This window comes from Globicephala melas, chromosome 11 (assembly GCF_963455315.2).
Source record: "Globicephala melas chromosome 11, mGloMel1.2, whole genome shotgun sequence".
Taxonomy (NCBI): Eukaryota; Metazoa; Chordata; class Mammalia; order Artiodactyla; family Delphinidae; genus Globicephala; species Globicephala melas.
In genome coordinates, this window is record NC_083324.2 from 35,499,269 (window position 1) to 35,521,159 (window position 21,891).

Sequence of the window (21,891 nt, forward strand, 5' to 3'; positions counted from 1 at the left end):
AAGCATATCTGCCCTTCCTGTGCCAGAGAGTCACAGTAAGTATGAAAGGGGGTGCAACCTGGGATGTGCTGTGTCACAGAGGGTGCACATTATAGCAATGAGCCATGCCTATCGCTATGTTTATTTTGACTTATGTATTCAGTATATCTACCTTATCCAGAAAGTATTTATATGTACGACACAGAGAATACAGCCAAAATTTTGTAATAACTGTAAATGGAAAGTAACCTTTAAAAATTGTATAAAAATTAAAAGTTCAAGTAAAAAAATAAATTCAAAAAGTATCTGGGGCTTCCCTGGTGGTGCAGTGGTTAAGAATCCACCTGCCAATGCAGGGCACACAGGTTCGAGCCCTGGTCTGGGAAGATCCCACATGCCACGGAGCAACTAAGCCCATGCACCACAACTACTGAGCCCACGTGCCACAACTACTGAAGCCCTGTGCTCCTCAACAAGAGAAGCTACCGCAATGAGAAGCCCACGCACCGCATCAAAGAGTAGCCCCCGCTCACCACAACTAGAGAAAGCCCGTGCAGCAACGAAGACCCAACACAGCCAAAAATAAAAAATAAATAAAGAAAATAAATTTTTTTTAAAAAGCATCTACAGTAGTTTTGGACTTACCTGGTAGCACAGTGGTTAAGAATCCGCCTGCCAATGCAGGGGACAAGGGTTTGAGCCCTGGTCTGGGAATATCCCACATGCTGCAGAGCAACTAAGCCCATCCGCCACAGCTACTGAGCTTGCACTCTAGAACCCGCAAGCCACAACTACTGAGCCCACGTGCCACAACTACTGAAGCCCGTGCTCCACAGCAAGAGAAGCCACCGCAATGAGAAACCTGTGCACCGCAACGAAGAGTAGCCCCTGCTCACCGCAACTAGAGAAAGCCCGTGTGCAGAAAGGAAGACCCAACGCAGCCAAAAATAAATAAATATTTTTTAAAAAGTATTTACAGTAGTTTTATATTTAGTCATCTTTATAAAGTTCATCTATCCATTCACCAGTGTTTTTCTTTATTTTTTTATTGAAGTATAATTGATTTACGATGTTAATTTCTGCTGTACAGCAGTGTGACTCAGCTATATACATATATACATTCTTTTTTATTATCTTTTTCATTATGGTTTATCCCAGGATATTGAATATAGTTCCCTGTGCTATACAGCAGGAGCTTGTTTATTATTCAGTGTTTTGTGGGGGCTTTCTTAGTGGTAATCACCATACTGGGAATAAAAGATTGGAAAAGAAGTGTGATATGGAGCTCAGCCTGGGCACTTCCATTTCACGTGTGAATAGAGTCGATCATAGGATGGGTCTGGAGTTGGTGTTTGTTTTTTAAAGCTTTGTTTTTACTGTAATGTGGTATTAATTTTATATTCTTAAATTTCAAGAGACTCATAAAGGTTCTGGTGTTTGGTTTTGGAACATGGTTTTCAACGATTAAGACACCTTTTTCCCCACATTTGACTATCAATTTGGAAAGCATTTTACAATTATCAAGTGAAGAAAAACGAAACCTAAAAGTTGCAGGTTAAATTTTATTGAGACCTTTCTGAGGACTATTGCCCAGGAGATAGCTTCTCAGATAACTCTGAAGAATGCTCCAAAGAGGTAAGGGAGGAGCCAGGATATGTAGGAGTTTTTGCTGAAAACATGTAGTTGAACATCAAAATATTACTGCTAATCACAAAAAGTAGATACCTTAAGTTAATGATTTTTGTGCTTTTGTGTGTACGGGAAGATGCAAGGTCTGGGCCCATTGAAATTATTCCTTAGATAGACATCTTAGATATGCAACTATCTAGGGCCAGTATCCAGAGCACACAATGTTTGCTGTTTGTCTCCATCCTGAATTTGCCTTAGGGCTCACCATAGGGGGGTAGGGGGCGCTGCAGTGGCTGATGGCTTGATGGCAGGCTAGGGCAACATACGATATTTACTGGAATGGTAGGCAACGTTCCCTTTCCACACAATCAATGTTAATTCTTAGTTTAATTGGCAGCATTTTTTTTCTTGATAATACATAAAATAATAGTTTATCTTGTACTTTAGTGGCATCTTAAGCTTGATGAGATCTGGTAATGATGTCTAAAACCAACAATTTTTGCAATTTTCATCTGAATATTTTAGCTGTCCTAATTTTATTAATAATTTTATTATTAAACAGTTTGCGGGGAGGCTTTTTTTTTCTTTAGAGTAACTGTTAACAGTTTGAGGTCCTAATGGTAAATTCTGTGACATTTTATGGTGATAATATGTTACTTACATATTACCCAAGTATTGAAACCTCATTTCCCCTTATTTTTTTTTCTTTGTTTTTCAAGTGTCAATATACAGTATCTGGTTTTATGACAAGAATGACTGTCACCGCATAGCCAAACTCATGGCCGAGTAAGTATTTCTGTTTACACCATAGATTTAATTAGTGATATATGGGAGATGAAAAAATGACTTTTCCCCTTTCTCTTTGTTACTGGAGTCCACTAACTCGTATTTTCCCCTGATTTCCTGTTATTGTCAAAGTTTTGAAAAAGGCAGCCAAGCTTAAAGAAATCTAAAATTATCTATAATCCTACTACTTACTAGCATTACCGTTTTTGTCTGTTTGATTCCAGTCTTTTTCTTTACGTGTACCTTCGGTTGATGTGTGTGATTGTTTCTTACGTCCACTGAGAGAACAATGCACAACATAAAAGTTGTGAGTTAATTTTTATTCAGTGACCTTACTGAGCACTATAGCCTGGGAGATAGCCTCTCAGAGAGCTCTGAGGAACTGCTCCCAGGAGGTAAAGGAGGAGCCAGGATATATATGAACTTTTTTTTAATATATATACATCAGAAAAAAACATCTACTTAAGATGTTACCACCAAGAGGAAAATACCATAGGAAAAAATATATTTACATAATTGAAACCAGCTAAAGACTACTTTGTTTTTAAACCAAAAAGGTAAGAAAGAAAAGAATTCAAAATATGACCCTCAGCAATAGTAACAAGAATTTTAAAATACTTTAATTAAAAAAAAAAAAGGAGCTAGAGAATGGAATGCCAAAAGAATGAGGATATATGAACTTTTTTGCTGAGAAAAACATGTAGTCAAGCATCAAAAGATTACTGCCAATAGCAAAGAACAGACATCTCAAGTTGATGATTTTAGTGCTTTTCTATGTATGAGAAGATGCAAGAATCTGGGGTCATTGAAATGATTCCTTAGATATGCATCTTAATCTAAGGACCAGTATATCCAAAGCACAGAATGTTTCCTGTTTTTCTCCATTCTGAATTCCTCTCAGGGCACACTCTCTGTGGGCAACTGCAGTAGCTATAGGCTTGATGTTTCTTGAACTGGAATGGCAAGCAACACTTTTTTCTTTACACTTACAAAAGTAAGATCATACTGTACATCCTACTTTTCATGTCAACAGCATTTTTCCAGGGCATTCTAGTATTTATAATGACTGCATTGTATTCAGTCCTGCAGACAGATCATAATTTAACTGTTAAACATGTGGTTAGAGCCATATGAACTGCCTAGCTCCAGAGGCTTTCCTCTATATCCAGTGCACAGCCTAACCAGCACATGCAGTGGATCTGACTTAGGTTCTCTCCAGATATCCACTGTAGCAGATAGAACTGTGTTCAGTAACTGATAGAGAACTTCTGCACACATCCGTGGCTACTTCCTTTAAGAGAACTTATTTTTGACACAGATTCTAGGTTTAGTAGTCCCCAATCCTCTAATGGATTATGTTCCAGGAGAGTTCTTATAAACCAGAATCTTGGAATTTGGAAAGTAATTTTCATTGGATTGATGTTCTGAGGGATGGTTCATCGACCTTTCTCAGACTGGCCCACAGAAGCCACCCCTCATGTGGCTTATCTGTATTGCTGGTATTGCCATTCTGGTTTCTGGGAGCCCAAGACACTTAGGTGCTGGAGGGGCCTGAGGTGCTACAGAGCTCTGGACAAACTGATGCAGTGGGTGGCAAGTTCTGGTGCACTTATATTTCCTTTGCAATTTTTGCCTGAATCTCCTCAGAAATGCAGACCTCTCTTTCCCCTCTGTCAAATCAAAATTCCCTTTGCTCTCCTGCAAGGTTTTTACCTACATGCGTGGGGGAAAACAGTCTTAATTTTCTTTTTAACAGTCTAATTTTAAACTAATTCTTGTAAAAGTGTAAATAATTAGGCCCAAAATCTCAGTTCCAGGTATATTTGCATTTTAAAAGAAGTGCACATGGCTAAGGCCACGTTTTAGTCCAGGACTGCTAACATGTCTCAATTGGATGTTTATCTGCTTCCTGCTTTGTTTGCTGTAGCTATGAGCCACTGGCAGGCCATGTTTATTACTGTGTGCACCCCAAGGACATTGTTCCTTATGAACTTGTGTCATTCATTTGAAAATGTGTTGTTGGCTCTCTAGAACCAGACTTTCTTTTTAGAACAACTTTTCTCTAAAAAAAAAAAAAAGATAAACTTTTTTTTACAAACCCATTTATTTGACTATTTTGTAGTTCTGAAAGTGACAGCAGAGGCAGCTTCTGATAACTTAGAAGACAAAGATTTGTTGATTCTTGGTTGTCCTGAAATCCAGAATATTTTTCTTAAATATCTATGCTTTGGAATATATTAATATATAGACTTTCTCCTGCAGATTGAGAGCTTTTGGGCCCAAAGTGAGAGAACCTGGCTCTTGCAGAACTAACAGCTATTTGCAGGAAACCATTTTGAGCTTTCTTCTCTCTCAGGGCAGGTGGTACACCTAAGGCAAGGCTTCAGAATGTAGATAAAGCAGAAGACTGAAGGCCTATCTGAAACTATTGTATTGAGCCTAGAAATAGGATGAGAAAGTAGAAACAGGAAGCAGAAAGAAAAAAGAAGGACATTCAGGGTTCCTTCACTAGAAATGCCCAAAAGAGGGACATTTGCTTAAGCTTTAAGCTTGTTTTACTAGAAGCAGGGGTGGTATTGAAACTGATTAGTGAATGCCCTCATGAAACTGTTGATAGTGAGTTTTCAAGTGTCTGGCCTATTTATGGCTGAAGAGAATACCTAATGTTAACATTAACTTTGTGATAAATGGTGTTCTGGTCACCAAAGATAAAAAGGTTACTTTATCCTTCTTTGCTCTAACTTTGCCTGCATACAGCCTCTATTTGCTACATATTTTAGAATATCACCTCTCTTAACCAGAAATACAGGTAAAATTCTTTTGGGCATATTGTGCATCTAAATAAAAGTGCCCATTATTGCCCATTCTGTTAAATCTAGTTCTTATCACTGTTTTGACAGCCACAATATAATAAAAATTCTTCAAGTAAAAAATTGATTTATTCCGAAAGGTGTTACTAAGAACTGAGAAGCTATGTAGGAGAGCAAGAAGGTGGATTCAGGCTGATGTGGCCTATAACTGAGTATTAACTAATTAGTCATTTTTAATAGTACTCTTTTTTCCGATTATTAAAAGAGTGCCTGTTAATTATGGAAAATGAAGAGAAGTACAAAAAAAGAAAGTGAAATTGCTTGTAATCTACCATCAAGAAATAACCAATGTAGATCTCTGCAGTCTTTTTTTCCTTTGCAACAGGCCTCACAGTTGTCACAATACAGTATTTCTTTCCCAAGAGTTGATTACCAGTATGGATATAAATGAAACAATATTCTAATTGGTCTGATCCTCATATCACATGCCTGTCTTCTTTCAGTCTGCCATCAAGTCCATGATTCTACATTTGTTTTATAAATAATAATCCTATTAAGAGCTGTAAGAATCTAAATAGAGAAATGATACCATTACCTTAAAGCAGCGTTTTCCAAATAAGAATCCTACTTCAAGAGAAGATTCTACGGTCAAATAAATTTGGGGAAATCTATAAGCCCATCCTTGGAGAATCATAATACATTTTAGCATGTTAAAAACTCAGAATGTTTTTGCTGTTTAAAAAAAAATCTGTTTAATATTGTTTAACCCAGTATTTTCAAATAAAAGAACCATCCCACACACACTACTGGGAGTTCCTGGACAGGCTGTTTTAAAGCAGTAAAGCTGACACTGGGTGGCCTGTTGTTGTCCTACTCCTCTTAGTCCATAAAAACAAGCCTTTTGCTACTGAATTGTTTTATTGCCTGTCATCATCACTGTCTGAAAGTTCTCAATTAATATGATTATCAAGTTGTGGCTGTACCTATAATACCCCATGGCAGGTAGGCCTATTCATTACAGTTGGGATTGAAACCTGAATGGATCTTTAAAAGAAAAAAAGACTAGTTGCTTCATTAAAATTTATTACTTTTATTTCAAGCTTGAAGAAAAATATAAGAAACAATAAAATATCCATGTGCTCACCACCCAGCTTTCAGTTTCTCACATTTTGCTATAATTGCTTCAGACTTTAATATGTGGCAGGTGAGAGAGGATGTTCCTAAGAAATGAAACCCCTCAGATAGATTTGAAGACCACAACCCTCGACTTAGACCTTGACTTTTCATGCTTTATATATTTTCAAGTGCAGAATTAGTTTAAGCAGCACCAATCAAAATAAAGAGCATCACCACAGTCACCCTAACCTCAGTCACCCACTTAGTGATTTTTTTAAGGAGAGAACAAGGGAAATCTTTTGTTTGCTTGTAGTGCTATCGTTAACTTTTGAAGATTCACCAAGACCTCCGTTTTCAAGAAGCTGATCTTTCTCCTTGCTACCCCATTATCAATACACACTCTCCCCAGGGGTTGTTCAACTGTGCAGCCTTCCTTGGTCTTGGTGGCATTGTCCATTTTCAAATTTACTTCACCAGTTAGTTTGACTGATTTTGACATACTTTTAAAAAAGAGAGAGAATGAGATAATTCAGTAGAGTTTTAAAGGTACCTACTTCTACCCACTCTGGAAAGGAATTCTGTATTTTGGGCCTTCTGACAGTTAAATATATTGGTTGGTACTGTTGTGAGTGAGGTGGTGAAGTAGGTAGTTGAATACTCCTGGGATGGGGTAACCGAGGCTCTGTGTTTTGTATTGTGAGAACAATGTTACCATGTGGCATTCTTCCTGTATCCTTGGAAGATGGACACCAAAAGAGTTCTTGGGTCAGATTGTATCAAAAGAGGTCTTTCTAAAACCTGGTTCTCCTCCTGTAGCGTGGTAGAAGAAGAGACACGGCGGTCCCAGCAAGCAGCTCGGGATAAGCAGAGTCCCAGCCAGGCCAACGGCTGCAGTGACCACAGGCCCATCGACATCCTGGAGATGCTAAGCAGAGCCAAGGATGAGTATGAGAGGGTGAGACTCTGCATGCTGAGTGGGAGAACTAAAGGGAGGAGGAGACCTGCGGGGGGCTCGTGGGCTGGCGAAGTCACCTCCAGGGCCAGCGGGAATAAGTAGTTCAAAAAGAAAACATGTCTTATAGTTTTAAGCCTAAAAGATAAGGAAAGACATTTTCTTACCTCAGAAAATTTAGAATGCTCTTTTTCTATTCCTGTAAAATTACTGTGGGAGAAAATGATCTTGGACTGCAGGAGTTAGCCTGTAGCAGGTAGTTCTGGAAAGGTTTTATGCCTCTTCTTCCACCCTGCAGGCTCTGCTAGGTCTTAGGAATTTATGTAGTTTTTGAAAAGTACTCTGATAACTTGCACCCTGTAATACCGAAGCGTATAATTTATGATCTGTAATTGGTGCTAGGTGCACAACCCTCATTAAGCATCATTTGGAATATTACCCAAATGAGAGGCTCTTCTAGAATGCTTTTTTTTTTCTTTCTGTTTTGCATTTTAGTTTATTTATTTATTTAAGCCTTGCCACATGGTTTGTGGGATCTTAGTTCCCCGACAGGGACTGAACACAGGCCCTCAGCAGTGAAAGTGCAGAGTCCTAACCACTAGACCACCAGAATTCCCTGGGTTTTGTTTGTGTGTTTTTAAATATTTATTTATTTGGCTGCGCCGGGTCTTAGTTGCGGCATGTGGAATCTAGTTCGCTGACCAGGGATCGAACCTGGGCCCCGTGCATTGGGAGCACGGAGTCTTAGCCACTGGACTACCAGGGAAGTCCCTCCCTGTATTTTAGTTTAAAAGTTAATAACATTTTCTCCCCAAAGTTGAATTAAATGGAAGTTGTGGTGCATTCATTAATTTATTCAATACATACTTATGAACTGTCCACTATGTGCCAAGCAGTGGGCAGTTCCTCAGTGGTCTTCAAACCTTGTGGCTTTGGAGCTGTCCTGGCTTTTCACCTGACATCGGCACTTCAAAGCCCCACGCTTCCTTGGAGTGAGGTGGAAGGTTTCCACTGCTGCACTTTGTTTCAGCAGAATTGTAATTGTCATCTTACTCTTTACTAACATTGGGTTAAGTTAAGCTTTTTTTGTTTAATCTTCACCTCACCAAAAGTTAAAGGAACAAGGTGTGAAAAACGCTAAGACTGTAGCTCCCTTAACAGTTCTCTAACACTAGCCTCTACATTGTTAACAGGTGGTCCTTGAAAAGAGGTTCTAATTGGTCAAATGAGTTAAGAAAACATTGTTAGAATGGCTTCTCCTCCCCCATCTTCTTGGGGCGTTACAGTGCTCAAGACTCTGAGAGGTCCCACAGTAAACAAAACAGTAACCTCAAGTTCCAGATTGACTTGACTACAGGACCATTTTTCACATACTGCCCTTTAACATCTCAAGAATCTAGAGTTCGGGGAACAAACTTTGGAAGCAGTGCTCTAGAAGGTAGTTGCCCCTAATTAAAAACAGTCATATTCACCGTAAACTACAACAAATCTTCATGTTCAGACACCAAAGGTCCCACCTCCTGGGCAGAGAAATGTACTTAGAGCCCATGAGAAGTTTCAGTTTGTACCAGATTCCTCAGTGTCTCATACAGAATTATGAAGAATTTGTGGATCTGTGAAAATTAATATAGGAAAAGCAGTCATCTCTATAATGAATTCCTTGATTCTTCGGAAACTAGATGAGATTAAATTCAAGAATCATTTGTGAACTTTTAGGTTACCATATATTACCATAAATTCCCTCTCATATCCTTAATGAGATATGGGTTATCTACATAGATGCCTTGTTCTGTTTTTATACAGACCTTTTGGTGTTCTGACAACAAATAACTAATAAGTTCCGAGCTCTGTCACCTCTTCCCAGTGATGAGTAGATCAAGGTGCCACACAGGATAGGAAGTATAGGCACTGTACACTAGAGCAGACACTCCAGGAGATGGCTCGCCTTCCCCCTCAGGCTGAGAAGTGAGTAATCTCCAAAGGAAAGAAAGAACTAAAGCCTTGTTTTTCTACACAGAGCTGTAAAGGAACTCTAGGTCACATGAGCAGAATAAAAATCTGACACGGGGCTTCCCTGGTGGCGCAGTGGTTGAGAGTCCGCCTGCCGATGAAGGGGACGCGGGTTCGTGCCCCGGTCCGGGAAGATCCCGCATGCCGCGGAGCGGCTGGGCCCGTGAGCCATGGCCGCTGAGCCTGCGCGTCCGGAGCCTGTGCTCTGCAACGGGAGAGGCCACAGCAGTGAGAGGCCCACGTACCGCAAAAAAAAAAAAAAAAAAAAAAATCTGACACGATTTCTAGTTAATAAACATTGCAAAAGTAGAAAATATGGGAAGTGCAGTAATTACCGTTGTAAAGAAAATTCTTCCATCGTGTGGAATAAATGAAATTACTGTGGTTGGATTAAGACTAAACCTTTGGGAATTTAGTTAAATCTTTGATATTTACTTCATAATATGTTCTTTCTAATTTTGAAAACCGTCCATAAATAGGTGGCGCTTCCTTAAACAAGAGTTTCGTTTCTTGTCTGCACTTGCCTATCATCTAATCAAATGGAGTTAGTATTAGCAGTGGCCCATGAATTCCCATCTTAGAGTTTGGATGGGCTCTTGTCTGGTGCTGATGGTTCCAGATGGACCCTTTATCTTTAGGTAGAGACTTGGGAGATTGATAGTTTCAAGAGCAGGGGTACAAGCTAGGCCTCAGTGATGGAATTTAATCCCAATTCTAAATCTCCCCTGTCCAGTGTATATAATACAGTGAATGAAATTCCAGACTTTTTTTTTTTTTTTTTTGGCTGCGTCGGGTCTTATTTGCGGCACACGGGCTCTTCTGCTTTGTTGTGGTGTGCAGGCTTTTCTCTAATTGTGACATGCAGGCTTAGTTGCCCCTTGGCATATGGGATCTTAGTTCCCCAACCAGGGATCGAACTGGCGTCCCCTGCATTGCAAGATGGATTCTTAACCACTGGACCATCAGGGAAGTCCGGAAATTCCAGACTTTTGAGTGAAGAATTTATAATAGAGACTATTTGAAAATAAAAACACTTTATAATAAACATTTTCTCCCCAAGTCCTATAGTAGTTTGTTTTAACCAACTTCCTGGGTTTTTTAATATTTATTTATTCATTCATTTATTTATTTAGTCATTCATTTTGGCTGTGCCGGGTCCCAGCTGCAGCACACAGGATCTTCGTTGTGGCATGTGGGATCTTTTTAGTTGCAGCACATGGACTTCTTAGTTGCGGCATGTGGACTTCTTAGTTGCAGCATGCAAACTCTTAGTTGCGGCATGCATGTGGAGTGGAATCCAGTTCCCCAACCAGGGATCAAACCCAGGCCCCTTGCATTGGGAGTACGGAGTCCTACCCACTGGACCACTAGGGAAGTCCCCCAACTTTCCTGTTTTTAATGTAAAGAAAGATAGCTGAAACACAGGCCTTGACTAAGGTTGGCCCATTCTGAGTCACATCTAGCCACAGGATGTAATCCTAGATTTTGGTAGGGATTTTTTTGTTCTTAAAAAAAAGGAACACTTATTTTTCTTATTATGTAAGCAGTGCATATTAATTATAGAAAACTTTATATTTTAAAATTATAATAAACGGGAAAAAAAATAATTCCACCACCTAGAAATAATTGCTACTAATGCCTTGTTATTTATCCTTCTACAAATTTGTCTAAATATGTCCCAATGTGTGTGATAATATTTAAGTACACAGTTTTATTAATTAGTTTTAAAACTACTTTTTCATTAACTTTTTTGTAACCTATTTTTTTTCCAAAGAACAGTATCTTTTTGTGACAATATTTATCTCACAGGGAGTCCCTGGGAAAGTTCATTTGGTAGAATGAAAAGCTTTTGAAAAAGCAAACTGTGATGTTAATAGTTGTATATTTTTATTTCTGTGCCTTATATAAACAATATCCTAGATTTTTCTAATTCCGTTTAAGAACTCAGAAGTATACGTTTGGTAGCTGTCTTGTTATTAATTAGCATTAATTTTCTCTTAAGATAAGTTACTTGAAATGGGATTGGTAAATCAAAGGATTTTGACATTTTTAAGGTTTTTACCAAATACTGTAAAATTATCTTCCCAAAAGTTTGTTTGTGGGACTTCCCTGGTGGTGCAGTGGTTAAGAATCCACCTGCCGGGCTTCCCTGGTGGCGCAGTGGTTGAGAGTCCACCTGCCGATGCAGGGGACACGGGTTTGTACCCCGGTTCGGGAAGATCCCATGTGCCGCGGAGCCTCTGCTCCGCAACGGGAGAGGCCACAGCAGTGAGAGGCTCACGTACCGCAAAAAAAAAAAAAAAGAATCCACCTGCCAACGCGGGGGACACGGGTTCGATCCCTAGTCCAGGAAGATCTCTCATGCGTCGGAGCAGCTAAGCCTGTGCACCACAACTACTGAGCCTGCACTCTAGAGCCCGCAAGCCACAACTACTGAGCCCACATGCTGCAACTACTGAAGCCCACATGCCTAGAGCCTGTGCTGCACAACAAGAGAAGCCACCGCAATGAGAAGCACGTGCACCGCAACAAAGAGTAGCCCCTGCTCAACAACAACTAGAGAAAGCATGTGCGCAGCAATGAAGACCCAACGCAGCCAAAAACAAAATTAAAAAAAAAAAAAAACGTTTGTTTCTGATTGTCCATTTCTCCCAATTCTTATGAATACTGGTTACTATCATTAACAAACAAACCCAAAATAAACCCTCAAAAATAAATAAATAAACAAACAAACAAACCTTCCAAGAACAGCGCTGCATAAGTGTAATAAAATATTTGAAGTTCTGGAAACCTTTTAAAGTACAACCCATCTTATAGCTTATGTTGAGTTAAGTAAGTATTGCAGACTCACATGTCCCAAAACCAGGTGGGCCACAGTGGCATCCACAGTGAATCAGAGTGGAAGTAAAACCAACAGCGAGCCTGTCCCTGTGTCATCTGGTCAGTTGCAGCTCAGCTATAACCAGTCATTACCAAATGGGCTGGTGTGCCAAATTATTCAGCTTCTCTCTGAAAATGACAAGCCAGGATTTTTATGTGAAAACTCCCAATTTTAAAGATGCTCCTGAACATTTGCACCTTCCATCTTAAGAACTTGTTGTGAGCAGTGTTTTCAGTTTATATTGGGTTGGCCCAAAAGTTCGTAACATTTTGTGGAAAAACCGGAACGAACTTTTGGGCCAACCCATTATATTTTCTCTAATACAGTTCAGTTCCAAGGATTCCCCATAAGGTGTTGATACTGGTTGATGGTGGTGTTGCATAAAGAGGTATGTTAGAAGATAAGACAGTTTATAAGCTTTCACAGACTACTTCACCTCTGCTTAAATGCGTAACATTGAGTAAATGGTGTTCTGAAATAATACAAGGACTAAGTCATTTGAATAGGAAAAAAATGCATATTATCCATTCATTTCACATTCAGTACCTACTCCTGCACTAGGCACATATCTTTATAATATGGTGCCAAGAAAGTTAATCTGTCTCTGAACTAAAGTTTGGAGCTTCTGTTTTTAAAAAGTTTGGTCCCTTGACTGTTCTAAACTGGTTTTGGTGTCTATTTTGACACAGATAATGCTCACTAGATGCTCGATTATATAGCCTAAATATATAAGTTTCTAAAAATTCCATGTCCATCTAGTGATCATTTTTTAAGGATTCTTTCTAAGAACAAAGATACAAGTTAACAGGAATTTTTAAACACTTTATTACAATGTTTTGTCATCTGTGATAGTGATGTTTAGAGACTTTTTAATTAATTTATTTATTTTGGCTGTTCTGGGTCTTAGTTGCAGCATGCACGCTTCTTAGTTGCGGCATACATGCGGGATCTAGTTCCCCGACCAGGGATTGAACCAGGCCCCCTGCATTGGGAGTGCAGAGTCTTACCCACTGCACTACCAGGGAAGTCCCTAAAGACCTTTTTAATTCAATTTTTAAAATATATGATGGTATTAGAGTACTTGTACATTCATATGTCCAAAAAAATGAACCTCAACCTAAATGTAACACCTTATATAAAAATCAACTTAAAATGGGTCAGTAGATCTAAATGTAAAAAATAAAAGTACAAAAATTTAGAAGAAATATATATTTACTATATGACCCAGAATTACCACTCCTAGGAATTTACTCTAGAAAATAAAGCTTTTGTCCACACAAAAACCTGTACATGAATGTTTGTAGAAGCTGTATTCATAGTCACCAAAAACTGGAAGCAACACAAATGTCCTCCTATAGGTAAATGGTTAAAAAACTTTAAGACCGTTATGGAAAAAACCCAAACGAACTTTTTGGCCAGCCCAATACATACAACAGCTTGGATGAATCTCAAAGGCATTATTCTAAGTTAAAGAAGCCAGCATTCCATTTATATGACATTCCCGAAAAGACAGAATTAGTGCCAGAGAACAGATCACCGGTTGCCAGGAGTGGAGGGAGGGCATGACTGCATTGGGATAGCACGAGGGAGTTTTGGGGGGTGATCAATATGTTTTATATCCTGATTGTGGCGATAGGTGGTACACAGATAGAACTGTGCACTCCAAAAGTTAATTCCACCATATATTAACTTAAAAAATAAAATGGAAAAGAGTACATGATAAAGTAATGCTATTTGCTTTTCCTTAAAGGGGTTATAAAAATAGTAGTTGTTACTAACACTATTGTCTAAAATCAGGTGCTCAGCTTTCTAGAAATTTTATTGTACAGGTTAATTTACATGTAGGTCCAGAGCAAACATTTGGGGGGATTTTATGCTTGACTTTTAAAATAATATTGCTAGTAACCTTGAATGCTGTTTTGTGAGCCAAAGAATAGCAAGCTTTTCACCTGATATACTTTTCCTTCTAATTTAAGAATCAGATGGGCAATTCAAATATCTCCAGTCCTGGGTTACAGCCAAGTACTCAGATCTCCAATCTGGGAAGCACCGAGACTCTAGAAGAGACGCCATCCGGGTCCCAAGATAAGGTTTGTACAGCTAAAGCCCTAACTTCACCTAAGGTAACCTAACAGAGTCAACATTTTGTAAGGATTTTAATGCAGTACAATTTTGATTTGTTGTTCATCTGTCAAAGTATTTATGTACAGGCAGCCATGTAATGTCATCCTCTTATGTCATATCCCCTGGTCCATGTAAAACTATCTTGCATCTGGATTTTGCTGTAGCCTCTTGTCTGGTTTCCCAGCATTTGCCCTTGCCACTCCCTCCCCTATTCTTAACCCAACAGCCAAAGTAATCCTGGTATAACATAAGTTAGATCATGGCCTTCCTCCAGTGGTATCTCATCTCACTCAAGTAAAAGCCAGGGTCATGGCAGTGGCTTACAAGGCCCTACCTGATCTGGCCCCCCTAACTCTGGCCTCATCCTCTACCTTTCTGCCTTGCTCCCAGCCTCATTGGCTTTCCTGCCTTTCCACAAATGTGCCACACATGCCCCTGCCTCAGCACAGGCCTTTGTACTTACAGTTCCCTTGGCCTGGAAGACTTCCCTCCTAGAAGTAGCTTGCTTCCTTTCTTCCTTCAGATCTCTAGTGTCTTCCATAAAGGTGAGAGCCTCTCTCACCACCCTATTTTATTTATTTATTTTTTAATAAATGTATTTATTTATTTTTGGCTGTGTTGGGTCTTTGTTGCTGCACGTGGGCTTTCCCTAGTTGTGATGAGCGGGGGCTACTCTTCATTGCGGTGCACGGGCTTCTCATTGCGGTGGCTCCTCTTGTTGCAGGGCACGGGCTCTAGGCACATGGGCTTCAGTAGTTGTGGCGCACGAGCTTAGTTGCTCCATGGCATGTGGGATCTTCCCAGACCAGGGATCGAACCTGTGTCCCCTGCATTGGCAGGAGGATTCTTAACCACTGCGCCACCAGGGAAGTCCCTCACCACCCTTTTTTTTGGCTGCGTTGGGTCTTTGTTGCTGCGCGCGGGCTTTCTCTAGTTGCAGCAAGCAGGGCTAGTCTTTGTTGTGGTGCACGGGCTTCTCATTGCGGTGGCTTCTCTTGTTGCAGGGCACGGGCTCTAGGCGCACAAGCTTCAGTAGTTGTGGCTCACAGGCTCTAGAGAGCAGGCTCAGTATTTGTGGCACATGGGCTTTGTTGCTCCATGGCATGTGGGATCTTCCCTGACCAGGGATCAAACCTCGGCCCCCTGCATTGGGAACACAGAGTCTTAACCACTGGACCACCAGGGAAGTCCCAGAAAACCATAGTTTTTTAATTAAACTTTTTATTTTGAGATAATTATAGATTAATATGCAGTTGTAAGAAATAATACACAAAGATCCATGTCCCCTTTATCCATTTACTCCATTGATAACAGGTTGTAAAATACAGTACAATATCACAACCAGAATATTGATACAATATACCCATCTTGTTCACATTTCCTCAGTTTTATTCATATTCATTTGTGTGTATGTGCATGTGTTTATTGAGTTCTATGCAATTTTATCTCATGTAGAGCTTTGTATGTCTTCCACCACAGTCAAGATACAGAAGACTTCCATCACCACAAGAATCCTCTGTGTTGCCCTTATGTTATTGCACAAACTTATATGTCACACCCTCCCAGCCTTCTTCTGGCATTCCTAACCCCTGGCAGTGACTAATCTGTCTCCAGGTCTGTAATGTTGTCATTTCAAGAATTTTTTATAAATGGAATCATATAATATATAACCTTTGGGGATTATGTTTCTTCACTCAGCATAACTCCTGGAGATTCATTGAAATTGTTATGTATATCAGTAGTTCCCTGTCATTGCTGAGTGGAATTAACATTTTTAACCATTAACCTGTTAAAGGACATCTGAGTTGTTTTCAGTTTGGGACTATTATGAATAAAGTTTCCATGAACATTTGTATATAGGTTTTTGTACATAAATTCCCTTTACTCTGGGATAAATGCCCAAGAGTGCAAATGTTGGGTAATTTGGTAATTGCATGTTTTAGTTTAATAGGAAACTGCCCTGCCATACTGTTTTCCAGAGAGGCTGTACCATTTTACATTCCCATCAGCAATGTATCTATAAAGTTTTTAGGTATGTAGATGGTAATTAATTTAAACCCATTTTGTATACCACATTCCTTTGCTCCATTTTTACTGTATTTGGACTGAGGATCCTAAAGGTCAAACATATATTAGAAGCAATGCTGTGTTTTTAAAAAATCAAAGAAAAAAGCAGTGCTATATAAAACTTAATTTTTAAAAAATATATGTTAAGAGAGGCAGCAAGGGAAGGAGCAGATTCCTTCTGGTCTGGTTTATCAGCCAGTGGGCCAGTCACTTCCCCTTTCCTTCTGAATCATGGGATTAAGGATTCTTGGCAGTGCCTAACTCACAGACTTACTGTGAGATCCAAATGAAGAAATGGACCCCCAGAAACTCCATTTTATAGCCAAAGTGACAGCATTTTGTAAAATATTGAGATGTGGATATTGTCAGAGCCATGTCTAAAATTAGCTAAAATCCATAATCGGCCCTGCATGCAGATTGTATGTTGGTTTAGTAACACTGCCATCTAGTGCTGAGGAGCAAGTAATGCTTTCAAGCCTTACTAGTATTATATTTTATTTCAGTTTCATAATTTACTTATTAAAATTCCCTTGGGACTATTTCTCTAGTTTGTTTTGTATTGTTTTTTTGGTTCCTGTGGTTAACAATAATCGTATCTTCTAGTGTGCTCAGGGCACTATCAGGTAGGAAATCTGACATGGACACAATAAATCCAAACAGAAATATGAAGTTCTCTAAATAGCAAGAGCTATGGGGTGAGGAAGGAACAATGGAAAACCTGATACAGTTTTGTTGTTGTTTTGTTTCTTAGGGGTTTTTAAATATTTATTTATTTATTTGGCTGTGCCGGGTCTTCATTGTGGCACGCGGGATCTTCACTGCAGCATGCAGGATCTTCGTTGCAGCCCGTGTGATCGTTTAGTTGTGGCAAGCGGGATGTTTAGTTGCGGCATGTAGCATCTAGTTCCCTGACCAGGGATCGAACCCGGGCGCCCTGCATAGGGAGCTCGGAGTCTTAGCCACTGGACCACCAGGGAAGTCCCCTGATACAGTTTATTAGAATTTTTTTTGAGTATCATACATGGTGTCACTCATTGAATTCCATTTCCCAGGGGCATGGTCAGACTAAAACTTGATTTAAGTGAGGCATTACAGAACTCAGAATCCAGTCTTTAAAGATGAGTAAAGAATAAAATTTCACCTTTTCTATGGATGATGGAAGATGAATCCATGAATAAATAAGCCCAGCTACTAGAGGAATGCAGCCAGTTTTTCTTGTCAGAGGCAGAGAAGCATAGAGAGGGTCCTGTACAACTCAGAGACTATAAAGCTTTGGGGAGTTTGTGTGGAGACGCATGCTCTGCCTACTCAGCCTCTTGCGACTGATTCAGCCAGTTACATATTTCCAAAAGTTGGTACCTTTTGACTTGTATCCACCTCTTATTTATTCAAGTCTTAGCTGCACCTCTGTTCCCCAGAGGATCATATCACCATTCAGTTGAGTAGGTAACCTATCATCTACTTGATGGACATCTCAGGATGGTGGCATAATGGTTAAGAATATGGACTGTCTTGTTAGAACTAGGTTGGAGTCTGGTTCTGTTGTTGTACTTGGTCATCATCTATAAAATGGCAATAATAATAGTACTGCCCTCAGCGATTAATAGAGTAATGCGTGTAAAGTGTGTAGCACAGGGCCTCATGTGTAATGAGCGTTCTGTCTATGATAGCTCTTATTGCCCTCGTAACCTCATTTATTCTGCCTCATGTGAGATACCTCTGAAACCCTAAAGCTTTACCACACACCCTATTCCAGAGAAAATGTGAGAATCTGTCTCTGGCCTGGCAGAAGCTGCAGGGAGGCAGCATGGAGAAATTGGAAACTTTCTGCTGCTTTTGCCGTCAGAGTTCAGCATTCTACCATATGGTTTCATTATTTATTTACTTATTTATATTTATTTAGGCTGTGCCAGGTCTTAATTGCGGCACGAAGGATCTTCATTGAGGCATGCGGGATCTTTTAGTTGCAGCATGCAGACTCCTTTGTTGCGGTGTTCGAACTCTTAGTTGCAGCATGCATGCAGGATTTAGTTCCCCGACCAGGGATCAGACCCGGGCACTCTGCATTGGGAGTGTAGAGTCTTACCCACTGGACCACCGGGGAAGTCCCATTTTTTAATATGAAGTAGATTTCATACCATTAGAAATACCAGTTTGGGGGACTTCCCTGGTGGTCCAGTGGTAAAGAATCCACTTTCCAAGGCAGGGGACTTAGGTTCGATCCCTGGTCAGGGAACTAAGATTCCAACTAAGATTTGTGGGGCAACCAAGCCCGTGTGCCACAACCACCAAGCTCTCGTGCCTCAACGCTAGAGCCCGCCCTCGCGCCACAACTACAGAGCCCACACACTCTGAAGCCTGCACACCACAACTAGAGGGAAGCCCACGTGCTGCAACGAAAGATCTCGCATGCCTCAACAAAGATTCTGTGTGCAGCAACTAAGACCTAACGCAGCCAAAAGAAAGAAAGAAAGAAAATAAATAAATATGTATATATTTTTTTAATGGAGGATTTAGAGAGACTTTTAAAAAAAATCCCAGTTTTTTTCAACAGTCTTAGATGTATGTATTAATTCAGTAAATATTTATTAATATTTATTAGTAAATATTTATACAGTAAATATTTATACTTCAAAGTAAGCCCTGTTTTTCTATACTGAAATAAACATTATCATCAAACCCCATAAGACATTCACCATTCTAATCATCTTGGAAGGTAATTTATTTTTTTTAATATTTATTTATTTATTTGGCTCTGTCGGGTCTTAGCTGTGGCATGCGGCATCTTTCCTTGCGGCGTGCAGACTCAGTTGCGGCCCGCGGGCTAAGTTGCCCTGCAGCATGTGGCATCTTAGTTCCCTGACCAGGGATCAAACCCATGTCCTCTGCATCGGAAGGCAGGTTCTTAACCACTGGACCACCAGGAAAGTCCCTAGAGATACCAGTTTTTAAGTGTAAGTGTAGAAACATTTCACATGTAAATGTGGGTAATGTTAGTTGTTCAAAAGTTGATTTGTGTTCCACTAGATAGATAAAAATTGCTACCTGGATCGTGTCATTTACGAAGCCTAAGGTGTATTTCATGGTGAGGCGTCTCCATGTCCTATTGTTGGATTGCTCCTTTCATTATAACATAAAATAGTATTCTTCCCTGGAAAAGACTCTTAAGTTTCTGCAAGATAGTCCCAATGTGGTCTGTGTTTTTTAAAGTAGGTATGTCTAAATGTTGGTTTGTGCGTGTTTATATATATATATATATACACATATATATAAAAAAATATGGTGGTTAAGATCTACGTAATTGGGAATTCCCTGGCAGTCCAGCGGTCAGGACTCCGCACTTCCACTGCAGGGGGCACAGGTTCAATCCCTGGTTGGGGTACTAAAATCCTGCATGCCGTGTGGCGTGGCAAAAAAAAAACTACATAATTTGCATTAATGAATAAGAATTAGTGTAGTTTTCCAGCACTTCTTTTGCCAAGCAGTCTTCACCATTTTGTTCTAAACATGATGTGTAAAAAAGGAATTAACCCAACTCAAAAATGGGCAAAGGGGTAACTTCCCTGGCAGTCCAGTGGTTAAGACTCCGAGCTTCCACTGCAGTGGGCATGGGTTCAGTCCCTGGTCTGGGAACTAAGATCCTGCATGCTGCATGGTGCAGCCAAAAAATAGTAAATAAATAAATCAATTTTTTAAACGGGCAAAGGGCTGAATAGAAACTTCTCCAAATAACATACACAAAAGGCCAACAAGAGTTATGGTAATGTAAAATGGTACAGCAGCCCTGGAGAACAGTTTGGCGGTTCCTCAAAAAGTTAAAATGTGGAATTGCCATATGATGCAGCAGTTCTGTTCCTCAGAATTGAAAACAAGGACTAAAACAGACACTTTTACACTAATGTTCTATGAAGCATTATTCATAACAGCCAAGAGGTGGAAACAAATTGTCAATCATCAGATGAATGGATAAACAAAATGTGGTATATACATACAATGGAGTGTTATTCAGCCTTTAAAAGGAATGACATTCTGGGAATACCCTGGTGGTCCAGTGGTTAGGATTCTGCGCTTCCAGTGCAGAGGGCACAGGTTTGATCGCTGGTTAGGGAACTAAGATCCCGCAAGCCACGAGGCGCAGCCAAAAAAATAATAAAAAAAATAAAAAATAAAAAGGAATGAAATTCTGATACCTGCTACAACATGGATGAACCTTGAAAACATGCTAGGTGAAATTAAGTCAGTCACAAAATGACAAATATTGTATGATTACACCTAAACAAGGTAGGTAGAGTAGGCAAATTTATAGATACAGAAAGTAGAATAGAGATTACCAGGGTCTGTGGGTGGGGCATTGGGGGTGACCGGGAGAGAAGATAGGGAGTTGTTTAATGGGTACAGAGTTTCTATTAGGGTTGATGAAAAACTTGTGTAAATCGACAGCATTGTGAATATTCTGAATGCCACTGAATTTTACACTTAGGTATAAATATGGTTAAATATGGTTAAATTGGTAACTTTTGTTATGTATATTTTACCATAACTTTTAGAAATGGGAAGGGGGAAGGAATTGTCTCTCTGCTCATCAGCAGACATTTATGATGCCAGGGATCCAAAAGTGAGTAGATCACAGTGTTCAGCCTGGGGTTGGAACCTGTGCATTCTACTACAGTTATGTGGCCTGGACAGAGAGAAAGAGACATCTGTCCCATATCAGAATTCATTGTCTATTTCAGATTACTTTGAATGGATTTGAAACGTTACCAGTGAATTCTAAACAAACAGCTGTGTCTTTAATGACTCCTTGCCTCAGGGAACAATGGGGTGATTTATAATAGCACAGCCTCCGTATCCCATCAAGTGGTTTTGTTATTATTTTGCATTATAGGGGATGATATTCTAAAAGGATTTAATAGATTTTTAATATCCCCACATATTATTTGATATTCTTTAAAACATATCCACACACAGATTTATCATAATTGCTGTTAAAGAGTATATGTGGGGCAGTGTGCTCACCAGTCCCGCAGATCTGTCTCTTGCTTCAACAGTGTTTGGACGGAAGAGACCCAGGGACGCCTCTTGCTCCAGCCTCCGACCACCCTCCAACCTTTTTTCCAGTCTCAACCTTCAGAATCAGCCACTCAGCTATCCTTGGCCACCAGGACCAGCTAACACCATTTTTTGAGCATAACTCCTCATTACCGATCAACCCTGAGCTCCCAGATTCGTCAGAATTATTCCACCAAAGTGGAGGCTGCCATCAGCTGCCTGGTCAGCATGCATCTGCGGGCTTCCTACACCTACCTCCTCTCTGGGCTTCTATTTCAACCACGACAACGTGGCTCTGGAGGACATGGGCCACTTTTTCTGTGAATTGGTGGGGAAGAAGTGCAAGGGCGCCCAGCGTCTCTTGAAAATGCAAAACCAGTGTGGCAGCCGTGCCCTCTTCGAGGACATGCAGAAGCCATCTCAAGATGAGTGGGCTACAAACCCAGGACACTTTGGAAGCTGCCATTCTCGTGGAGGAGAACCTGAAC

The 21,891-nt window shown here is 40.0% G+C and overlaps 1 protein-coding gene across 3 annotated transcripts in view; it reads left to right on the forward strand.

The window, feature by feature from the left end:
- DCP1A (decapping mRNA 1A) overlaps nucleotides 1-21,891 on the forward strand; it is a 61,528-nt gene that overhangs the window by 27,322 nt on the left and 12,315 nt on the right. For all 3 annotated transcript variants that reach the window (XR_004041865.3, XR_009565955.1, XM_030867433.2), the window contains exons 4-6: nucleotides 2,328-2,394; nucleotides 7,137-7,275; nucleotides 14,140-14,253. Coding sequence is in view for 1 of the 3 variants with exons in the window: in XM_030867433.2 (XP_030723293.1) it covers nucleotides 2,328-2,394; nucleotides 7,137-7,275; nucleotides 14,140-14,253 (320 nt within the window). In the remaining 2 variants the exon portion in view is untranslated. The remainder of the gene's footprint in view (nucleotides 1-2,327; nucleotides 2,395-7,136; nucleotides 7,276-14,139; nucleotides 14,254-21,891) is intronic.